We start from the raw sequence: 11344 nt of genomic DNA on the forward strand, positions 1-11344 counted from the left end.
ATGATTCATGAGTTAGAGCCCTCAATCAGGCTCAATGCTGTCAGCGCAGAGGCCACTTCGGATCCTTCCCCTGCCCCCCCGCCCCTTTGCCCTTCCCTTCCGGTACTCACACACGTTTTATATGTATGTATGTATGTATGTATGTGTGTATGTGTGTATGTGTGTATGTGTGTATGTGTGTGTATGTATTTATACACACACACACACACACATACATACATACATACTTTTAAAAATTTTCCAGATCAGGGCACCTGGGTGGCTCAGTCCATTATGTTTCCAAGTCTTGATTTTGGTTCAGGTCACAATCTCATGGTTGTGAGATTGAGCCCTGCATCAGGCTCCATGCTGGGTGTGGAGACTGCTTGAGATTCTCTCTCCCCCTTGGGTCACCTGGGTGGCTCAGTCAGTTAAGCGTCCGACTTCAGCTCAGGTGACAGTCTCATGGTTCGTGAGTTCAAGCCCCGCATTGGGCTCTCTGTTGTCAGCACGGAGCCAGTTTCAGATCCTCTGTCCCCCCTCTCTGTCTGCCCCTCCCCACCATGCTCTCTCAAAAGTAAACAAACATTAAAAAAAAAATTCTCTCTTCCTCTCCCTCTGCCCCTCTGCCCTTCCCGTGCTTTCTCTCTCAAAAGTAAAACAAAATTCCAGATCAAGGGTGTGAGGGACTACTAAGGAAGGTCCCCATTCGATCTCCCTTCCATTCATAGTTTCAGTTAGATTACATGACTGTCCAACCGGAAACTACATTTCCTAGACCTTCCCCTGCCGCCAGGGCACTGGAGCCAGAGCTGGTTTAGTCACCTGCCCCAGGCTCCTGGCTGGAGGGTAGCCGACAGGGAAGATCAGCAGTGTTTGACGGGGCCACACCCCTTATGCCTGGTTAGTAGCTCCCCATGTGAGATGGGGCAGTTCCATCAGCTGCAGTGGCACCTTCCTGGACTCCAGACTACAGTTCAGTCACAGGTTGCAAACCTGAACTCAAGTGTCCCCAACCCAGGCTGCCACTCCTACTATTCTTCCAATGAGTTCCTGAGTACCCTGTTCCCATCCTTTTCTTCCTGAACTATCTAGCATGGTTTTTGGGGGACTGCTCCTATGACAGAAAGCATTTTTGTGAAGATTTGAAAAAGGTGAAGAAAAACCTCTTTCTTGGGGCACCTGGGTGGCTCAGTTGGTTAAGCGACCAACTTCAGCTGAGGTTATGATCTCGTGGTTCGTGAGTTCGAGCTCTGCATCAGGCTCTGTGCTGACAGCTTGGAGCCTGGAGCCTGCTTTAGATTCTGTGTTGTCTTCTCTCTCTGCCTCCCCTGTTTGCACTCTGTCTCTCTCTCAAAAATAAACATTAAAAAACAAGAAAGAAAAACCTCTTAACACTCTATCATGTTAGAAAAAACATATAAATCTATAAAATGAATAGTGTATCCTTAAAGGTAGCATCCTTGTGCAGTACACAACCTGCCCAACTGTACATGGCAGCCTAGGTTGCAATTTCCTGCTCTGGATGCTGATGGAGACAAAATAGAAATTTTCCCAAAGTAGTAAAGGTAACTGAAACTTAGACAAAGTTATACCCTATTCTGTGTTTTCCCAAGGTTGCAAACCCCAACACCCTGAGAGGTCCAAACACCCAGAATATTCTGATGTGTGAGAAAGGGAGGCACAGAGAACAAGAAAATAAAAACGACAAATGGTTGTGAAAAACCAAACCTCAAAAAAAACCACTTTAATTCCGACCTAACAGCACCAGGTGCAATGTCTGGGGACAGACTCTGGGTACAATGCTGTGTGGCGACCACTCACTCACACACGGCTCTGAGAAAGCCCCCGAGGGGGGACTTACCTTCAGGGGGCTGAGCCAAGGGGGGAAGGGGTGGCCCCAGAACAGGGGGCAGGGGCAGGCAGGGGAAAAAGGTGCTACTTCTTGGCAAAGGAGATCTTCATGGCATTGTTCTGGGTGATCTTGAAGCCCTGCAGGGCATCGCGAGCAGCCCCTGCCTGTACCTCATTGTCAAACTCCACGAATGCAATATCATGCCGCCCGGGGACCAGTCGGACCTCCTTGAAGCCAGGGAACCTGAAAAAAGGGAACAGACCTCAGGTATCCAGACTCGGCATCTCCTTCTAACGTTTTGGTATCTGGAGCGCAGAGGCCAGGGATGTTGCTAAGCATCCTACAAAGCACAGGATGCTCCCAGTAACAAAGGACTATCCAGCCCCAAATATGCAAAACGCTACATTGAGGAACCCTAACACAAACAGGTACACACAACATAAGCATATCGTTTAAGGAAATACTTTAACGTGAACACCTATGCAACCATAAATAACCTAAACCAAGAAACAGGACACTGCCGCCATGTCCTTTGTCAATCATAACCCACCCACCCCATTCCAGAAACAAACACCACCCTTTTTATGATCAGCTGTTTTTCTCCATTCCCTCTTCTCTGCCCTACCTTCCTTCCCCATTAGGCAACCATCTTCAAGTTTACTAGGTATCCTTTCTTCTGCCGCTATTCTTACAAAATACCTATCGCTTGGGGCGCCTGGGTGGCTCAGTTGGTTAAGCGCCCAACTCTTGATTGTGACTCAGGTCATGATCTCACGATTTGTGAGTTTGGGCCCCGCCTGGGGCTCTGTGCTGACAGCTCGGATCCTGAAGCCTGTTTCAGATTCTGTGCCCCCCCACCTTCCCCACTTGTGCGCGCGCTCTCTCAAAATAAACTTAAAAAAAAAAAAAGAAGTTCTTTAGAATGTAAGATCATAAGCAGGGCCACCAGGTGAGCACACACTCCCCTTCCTTCACTAACCAGTGAACAGTTACCCTGTGCGATAGCCACAGTGGCCTACACCCCGGCACGCAGGATTTTAAATATCCCCACTGCCAGCAAATGCAGTTCGAGTTGCCAATTATGGCCAATCTAGCCAGTGCTCCATGCCACCTCATGGCTGTTTTTTGTGCACCTTGCATTTCTGACTCAGAGGCTGGAAAGACGAAGCCCAGAACCTTGACTCCCCCACCCCTCACAAAAGTGGAGGAAGGTCCAGCATGCTCAGCTACTGCTTCCTCCCTTTTTGCCTCCAGTCACTGTCCTGCCTGCAAATCCCAAGCGGGCTCAGGGCTCCACCTGCACAACCCCGAGACTGGTCCCCATGGCGCCATCTCCTGGCCATCGCCCATGGGGCCCCTGCCCAGCTACTGGCCCCACTTACTGGTTGAAAAGCATGGACAGCATGAGCTCGTTGGTCTCCTCGGGCAGGTTGGTGAGGAACAAGATGTGATTTGGTGGATTTTCGGAAAGCTGCAAGGAAGTCAACAGACCCCGTGAGTCTAGTGGGGACTTACCGCCTTCCCATTTCCCACCCCCTGCCCCACTGGAGTTCCTTCCGGTCCTTCACCTGACACACCTGAGGTTGCCTGTCGACACTGCCTTGCCCCCATGGGACGATAAGCCACAAAGAGCACTGCTGTATCCATTAGCAGGGGCTGAGCAGAAGTTCACCAAATCAATCTAGGCTCTGGCCACCGCTCTAGCCTCACCCTGCCTTTCCGAAGCTCTTCCAATAAACATACTGATCCCTCTCTACCCCAGGGCCTGGCCCCACTGCCATAACCTTATTCTTACCATCTAACAGCACCTCCTCTGGGGGGCCTGCCCGGATCACCCACCCTAAAACAGCACCCCCACCCATCCCTTTCTAGTCCTGTGTTCTGACTGTGTGTATGAGACCCCAGAAGTAGACACTTACAGGCTGGGCAGGTGGCATCTGCCCCGGCATAAGTTGCTGGGGGGGCATGGCCCCTGGTGGGATCTGGCCGGGCGCCAGGCCTGGAGGCGGGATCATGCCAGGCGGTGGCATGTACGGAGGCTGGCCGGGCATGTGGTGCATGATGCGGGGTGCCTGAGTCATCGGGGGCATGCCCTGCAGAGAGAGGGAGGCAGGACTGAGGGGGGCGGCTGACGGGCAGGAGGCAGGTTTGGGGTCAGCAGGAGGCAGAGAGAAGAGGTCATCAGAAGAAACCCTGGGTGTGAAAGACAACAGGGAGAAAGACCCAGATTTGGAAAGAGGTGAAAAAGGGACCTATAGAGACAAAGGTCACCCAAAGGGAAATGGATGGAGCAAACCAGACCCAAGCTTCAAGGGCAAACTCAAGCCAGAAAGTTAAAAAAAAATTTTTTTCTAACATTAAAAAAAAACCAGTCAACGTGACCTAACTTTGTTTATCAATATAGGAGCAGAAAAAAAAAAAAATACTGGAAAAAATCAAATGCTGACAATTGTTAACAAAAGGAGTGAAAAGAAATGCTATAATGAGCAAGCTGTACTTTTTCTTCCAAAAATAAACTTCAAGGCAAAAAAAAGGGACCCGCAGAAAAAAGAACACAGTGCAAGGCAGAGGTGGACAGGGACAGTCGGGGCAGGTGCAGAAAGAGGTGGGAGAGGTGGTGGCAAAGGAGGAGAAGGGAGCCAGTCTGAGGGCACACAGCTCACGCACCCAGGGGAGATACCCAGGAAGGCACCCCGGGGAGGTGGGGCTGCTAGAGTTGAAATCACAGCTGCAGACAAAATAGGTGGACAAAAAGCTGGGTGCAGAAGAGGAGAGTGAGTAAGAACAGGGAAGCTGGGCAGTGACTCTGACACCGTGGCCGATGCCAGACAAAAGGGGAGCTGGCGTGGGTAAAAGTAGGACAAATACAGGGTGATCCGGTCAGAAAAGCCAACGTGGAGACTCAGAAATAAGGAGCAGACGCAATTAATCTATCCTACTAGGGGCTTTCTCGATTCCGTTTAGAAAACAGGATGGCTCTCCTTTTTGTGGCCTCACAAAGGTCCCAAAGAGATTGTCCTGTTTCCTTCTAGAATCTTTTTTGTTCTAAGCTGTCACACTGAGGTCTATAATTCATCTCAAGTTAACTGATAACAGGTGAGGTAGAACTAATTCTTTGCCTTACAGATACCCAGTTGGCCCAGCACCATTTACCAGCAAAAAAAAAAAAAAAAAAAAAAGGCCTTTCACTACTGGACCCCAGTGGTAACTTCATAGGCTGAGTAACCACACCTGTGCAGATCTATTTCTGGACTGTGTTCTGTCTGCTTCCTGGTCCATCTTCCTCCCCTTAGGCTAACATCACATCATCCTGATGACTACAGCAGGTCCTCCAGCTTTATTCTCACCTGCCTCGCTTTGCCTTTCCACAGACACTTGGAAACAGACTGCCAGCGCCTTCCCACAATTCCTGTTAGCATTCTGATTGCAACTGTGTTGAGTTTTAGACCAATGTGGAGAACTGACATCTCAACAAGTCTTGAGTCTCGCATCCATTTGTTGAATTCATCTCCCACTTCTCTCAGCGAGATTCTGTTGTTTTGGTGGGGGATTCTACACACCTTCCGTTGGATTTACTCCCGAGCTCTTTTTCAGTTTGGAGTCTACTTCTTTGGTGCTAGCACACGGAAATAAAACCTCTTCCGTACCGACCTTATGTCTGGTGGCCCTGCTAAATTAAATTCGCTAATCCAGAAAAAGTTGATGCGTGGCTTCCTCTGGATTTTCTGCACAGGCATTAACTTAAAAGACACAGGCAGCAGGATCAAGGTCAAGGGGAGAAAAAAAAAAACAAAAAACAAAGGACTGACACAGAGAGAGATCCTGAGAAAGCTGGCCAAGAAAGGAGGCATTTCTAAGTGCAGACACCATTACACAGGTGTTTAATCCCTGAGACAGGCGCACAATCTCTAGAAGGAAATGAAGGAGAGGGGGTGTGAATGCCCAAGGGGAGACCCCTACACATACACTGTGCCCATAAGCCAGGCCATGAGGAAGGCCTGATGGGGGAAAGAGCAGTACCCCTGGGCTCTGGCTTACCGGGACAGGCCCCTGGACAGCCCCCACCACGGGGGCGGCTGCCCCACCCTGCACGGCCTTCTTAGCAGCTGGGGTCTCCTGGCTCTTGGGCTTCCTCTTCTCCCGCTTGCGGTCCCGCTCCACGAAGGTGCCCTTCATCTTGGCAATGATATCGGAGTCAGTCTTGGCATACTGAATGCGCTGCCAAATAGAGAGCAGAAGGGTGAAGAATGTAGGTTTATTTCAAGGCCAAATGGCCCGGGTACAAGAGCAGACCTTCCCAGTCACTCTGAGAGCCACGTTACAGAAATCACCAGCCTCAACATTCTCATCTGTAAAATGGGGACTGTGGTATTTCCCATTCGAAAGGACGAGTCTAAGGACTAAATGAGCTGAAGTGCTTTGAAGAGTAGCTGGCACGTAGTTCGGTCACTGGGTGTTGAAGGGAAAATGGGACAGTCCTGGGCATCGGGCCAAAGGCAGAAAGCCTGAGGAAAAAAAGGGCAACACGGGAACACTGTGCAAGGGGGTTCCGGTCACACCAAAGTTTAGACTCCCAGGCTAATAAATCTCAACCTCAGTAGTCTATGGAGAACCTAGACTCTGTGGGTACAGCAATGAGCCTATCAAAAGGCCCCTGCCCTCATGCTGTAATTCACTGAGGAAGACACAATGAAAAAAGATTAAAAAGTGAATTGGAGGGGCGCCTGGGTGGCTTAGTCGGTTAAGCATCTGACTTCGGCTCAGGTCATGATCTCACGGTTCATGGGTTCGAGCCCCGTGTAGGGCTCTATGCTGACAGCTCAGAGCCAGGAGCCTGCTTCTGATTCTGTATCCCACCACCCCCGCACCTCTCCCGCTCATGCGGTCTCTCTCTCAAAAATAAACATTAAAAAAAAAAAGTGAACTGGAGAAGTGGATGGGAAGTGTTGAAAAAAACTGAAAATTTCAGGGGCGCCTGGTGGGCTTAGTCTGTAGAGCATGGGACTCTCAATCTCAGGGTCAGGAGTTCAAGTCCCACATAGGGTGTGAAACCTACTTTAAAAAAAAAAAGATTAAGAACTGAAAATTTCATGGGGCGCCTGAGTGGCTCAGTTGGTTGAATGTCCAACTCTGGATTTCAGCTCAGGTCATGATGTCGTTTGTGAGATCGAGCCTGGTGTTGGGGTCTGGAGACCGCGGAACTTGCTTGGGATTCTCACTCCCTTTCTGCTCCTCCCAGGCTTGTAGGTACACATGTGCTTATTTATGCTCCCTCACTCAAAATAAATGTTAAAAAAAAAAAACTTTTTTTAGATGTGGCCAGGAAAGGCCTCAATGATGTGACCCTGGTGTAGAGACAGAGGAATGGAGGGAGATCTAGGGAAAGAGCCTTCTAGCAAAGGACCAGCAGAGTGAAGGTGTGCAGTGTGTTCAAGAAAAGGCAAAATCAATGCAGACTAGGAGGAAGGAGATAAGATCACAGAGGCATTGGAGGAACTCTGGAGACCTTGGTGAAACTTGGCTTTTTTTGTCCTGAGAAAGCTGGGTGCCATGGAGTGTCATAAGCAGGGAGTGATGAGACTTCACTGGTGTGCTAGAAGAAGCGCTGTGGCTGCGGCACAGAGAACAGCCTGTGGGGAGCAGGGGTCAGAGCAGAGACCAGGTCAGCAGCAGGGGAGGGGTGAGGAGTAGGCAGCGGTGGATATTTTGAAGGTAGGGTTGACAGGCTCCCCGACAGAGCTCACTGGTGCTTGAGTGTTTGATATGGTCCATGGGGTGATTTGGGAAGCAGAGCAGGGAGGAGGATCAAGTAAGATCGTGGTCTTTATACTTCAAAAACTAATTTCTAGCTGCTCCAGAAAAACATCAGAAGATGTGGCCAAGTCTGGGCTCCCACGCCCAGAGAAAACAGCAGGCAAATCAGTGCCCCCTCCCAACATGGAGGGAAGGGTTCCAGGCTACCCCATGGCCCCCAGGGCCCACTGTCTTCCACAGGAGGCGACCTGCCTGGGACCCGGACACCTGCGCATTGCTTTCCCTACCCAAGGGAGTAGGTTCAGGGAGGCATATTCCAATCAGATGTAACTCAAACACTGGTTAAGAGGGACAAGGGGAAAGGCCCCAGGAACCAAAGATGTCTGCCAGTGATGTGGCAGGAATTCTAGTTCAGGGCGGGCACTTTAAGCCATTCTTCACCTCCCAGAAGGCAGCCCCCCCGCCCCGGCCGGCCACTTAGTCTCCTGAACACCTGCAACCCACCCGATTCTCCCCATTCACGACCCCCGCCCTGGTCCTGGCCCAAACCCTCACACCTGGGAAGCTGACCCAGCCTCCCCTAACCTCCCCCCCTCAAATCCATTCTCCCAACGGCCAGAGGCAACTCCCTAAACCCTTCCATGGCTCCCCACCATCTGCAGAGTCAAGTCCATTTGCAAGACAAACTCTGGCCCCTGGGCCTGACTTCTGACTTGCTCTCCAGGCCATACTCTGCCCCCACTCCCACCCTTTCGCTCCAGCCAAACAGACTTGACCCACTTTCCTAATGTTCTCGGTTATCTAACGCTTTCTCCCCTGCTTCCCCCAGCTAGTCTTTCTCCTTGGAGCCTCAAATCCAGAAAGCCTTCCCTGAACCCCTGGACTGGGTAAGGTGCCTCCTCTAAGCTCTCCAAGCTCTGGGCACCTCCCCCATCCCAGTCCTGACACTTCTAAGAGGTCACCATCTGGGGGCACTGTGTGTCCTCCACCCCCACCCCAGTACAAAGAACAGTGAATGCTGACAAACAGCAAGAGGGACTGCCGACTTTAGGACACTGGACGGTGGGAGACGGGAGGCCCAGACCCATCCAGTCTGCCACAGCACCGCGGTGCGTGCACACCCTCCACACCCACAGCGCTCACCATGGGCTTGTCGTAGAAGGGGAAGCCCTGCATGGAGCGCAGGGCGTTGGTGGCGCTGCTGACCTCCTTGAAGATGACAAAGGCCTGGCCCCTCATCTTCAGGCTTCGGGAAACCAGGATATCCAGGATCTGGCCAAACTGGGAGAAGATGGCGTACAGGGACTTCTTCAGCTCTGCAGGGGGAGGAAGGAAAGCACCCGTGGGTGACTGGAGGTCTTGGTACCTTGTCCTGGGGGTTGAGATCCTTTTTCAGAGCCAGGCATGGCCCAGAATGGACACCATCAGCCAAAGGCCACGGTGCCACAGGTCTGGAATCCCCAAGAGGCAGCAACACCAGCAGCAGCCAAGAATCACTGGGATGGGTTGTGTGCGCTCCCCTGTGTGCACGGACAGTACTGGTACCTGCCTCCTGGGGCTGTCGCATAAAGTACAGGAGCCACACGTAACAAAGGGCACACGGTAAATGCTCAATACACGGGAGCATTCTTTTCTTTGTCACCGGCACCTTGACCCAGGCCTGTGTGACGTGGCCCTGGCCAACATCTCCAATATCATCCCCCCACACTCCACCCCTCTCCCGTTATCTCTAGCCGCACTGGCCTCACAGCCCTTTCTCAGGCCGGTACACACGTGTGGCCTCAGGACCTTTGCGCTGGCTGCTGTCTCCACGGTAAAGACCTTTCTCCTTCTGGTCACCCAGGTCTCAGTAAAAGTGTTCCCACCACAGAGACCTTCCCCAACCACCCTGTCTAAATAAATGCCACCTACCGTCGCTCTCTCCACTCCTTGTACCTAACTGCTTTTCCTTCACGGCATTTCCCACCTCCTGACGTCACGCTGGCTAACCTGCCGTTTAGCTATCCTGAAGAGCCACAAGCCTCTCCACTGTTTACTGCAGTATCCCCATGCTCAGTGCAGGCTGTAGCACCCACGCTTCTCGAAAAACAGTTGCATGAATAACAATACCACTAAACATCTTTTTACGGAAAGAACTTCACTAAATTCTTACAACCGCTTCCTGAGGCAGCAACTGTAATGGTCTCACTTTTTTAATAACGTGGAAATAGGCTCTCAGAGGATTTGTCACTGGCTCAACAGGAGTGTCCCGAAGGTACCGGGAAGAGCCTTAGAGAGCTGGGATGGGGGCCAGGACCCCAGTCCATCTGAACCCATAGCTCACTAACAAACTGCCATACCTAACAGAATAGAATACCGGGGCCCCTGGGTGACTCAGTCGGTTGAGCATCTGACTTCAGCTCAGGTCATGATCCCACAGTTTGTGAGTTCGTGAGTTTGAGCCCCGCTTCAGGCTCTGTGTTGACAGCTCGGCACCTGGAGCCCGCTTTGAATTCTGTCTCCCTCTCCCTCTGCCCCTCCCCTGCTCACGCTCGGTCTCTCTCTCAAAAATAAAATGTTAAAAGAAAAAAAATCTCATACGGAAAAGGCACCCGAGCTGAAGATACTTGCTGAAAGACTAGGTGAGGAAAGAAAAGAAAATTCAGGAGAGGGTGGGGTCAAGAGGGAAGTAAAAGGTGTTCTGGCGCAGTTAGCCAAAAATTCTGCTGACACCATTTCTGGTGTTGGTCTCCATCCGCCACACCCGTGAACCCAGTTTGAGGCTCGGCCATTCCCCCGGACTCTGGGCCTCTCTCTTTCCCTTCTCTCCTGCCCACTCAAGTTCACCCTCCACACATCGTGTCCCTCGCCTGGCTCCCAGAGGCCCTCAGAACAAAGTCTATGGGCCTATCCTCCCACAAGATCCCATGAGCTATCAGCGCACTGCTCACTGGAAGGTTCTGAGTCCCAAGCCTCAGTCACACACAACTACTTGGTAGTTTCCAGAATAGCCTGGGCTCTCTTTTGCCCCTAGACACCATCATATGTTGGTCCAGGTTCAGAACACTCTTCTCCCTCACATCATATATACTGTTTCTTCGACCTGGAAGGCTTTTCCAAGACATCTCCTCTTCTACGAAAGGGAACAAATCCCTCTACCTAGGTGCTCAAACCCAGTCCTGATCACTCTGGTTGTGCTTCCCAATCATGGCCCTGGCGACTCTGGGGTATCACTGTCTGGAAGCAGGTCTGTCTTTCCCAATGGAATATGGCTCCATGAAGGCAAAACGGGGAATGTCTGTCACCGGGTGTTTTCCCAGCATCATAGAGAACTGGCTGAGCATGATACTCTAGGAGCATATAAGGGATTTACGTGGCTTGTTTTTCTTTCTTCAACAGTAACTTTATTGGCAACCTCAAAACTTCATCCCAGCAAGCTCCATTGGTTCTCCCAACAATTTTCTTCAGGTGATAAGAGCTAAGTTCCATCCAGCCCATACTAACTGCCAGGTACCATAAAAGTCAACACTGTTTGGATGTTTAGCTAATTTAATCCACGTAACATCCACGCAAAGAAAATATTAGGACTTTGCTCAATTTTCAAATATAGAAAATAAGGTTCAATCAAGGTGATAATGTCAAAAATCAAGTTTTTTTCTTTTTTAATTTTTTTTTTTAACGTTTATTTATTTTTGAGACAGAGAGAGACAGAGCATGAATGGGGGAGGGTCAGAGAGAGGGGAGACACAGAATCTGAAACAGGCTCCAGGCTCTGAG

General features: G+C 50.8%; 1 protein-coding gene across 2 annotated transcripts in view; it reads right to left on the reverse strand.

Moving 5' to 3' along the window:
• Positions 1-1694: 1694 nt before the first annotated feature.
• SNRPA (small nuclear ribonucleoprotein polypeptide A) overlaps positions 1695-11344 on the reverse strand; it is an 11587-nt gene continuing 1937 nt past the window's right edge. For both annotated transcript variants that reach the window (XM_040445812.1, XM_040445813.1), the window contains exons 3-7: positions 8732-8904; positions 5873-6052; positions 3754-3927; positions 3217-3305; positions 1695-2077 (exon numbers count right to left, since the gene is read on the reverse strand). In XM_040445812.1, the coding sequence (XP_040301746.1) occupies positions 1918-2077; positions 3217-3305; positions 3754-3927; positions 5873-6052; positions 8732-8904 (776 nt within the window). In that variant the 3' untranslated portion in view covers positions 1695-1917. The remainder of the gene's footprint in view (positions 2078-3216; positions 3306-3753; positions 3928-5872; positions 6053-8731; positions 8905-11344) is intronic.

Source organism: Herpailurus yagouaroundi, unplaced genomic scaffold (assembly GCF_014898765.1).
Source record: "Herpailurus yagouaroundi ecotype Mexico unplaced genomic scaffold, PumYag 194, whole genome shotgun sequence".
NCBI classification, from domain to species: domain Eukaryota; kingdom Metazoa; phylum Chordata; class Mammalia; order Carnivora; family Felidae; genus Herpailurus; species Herpailurus yagouaroundi.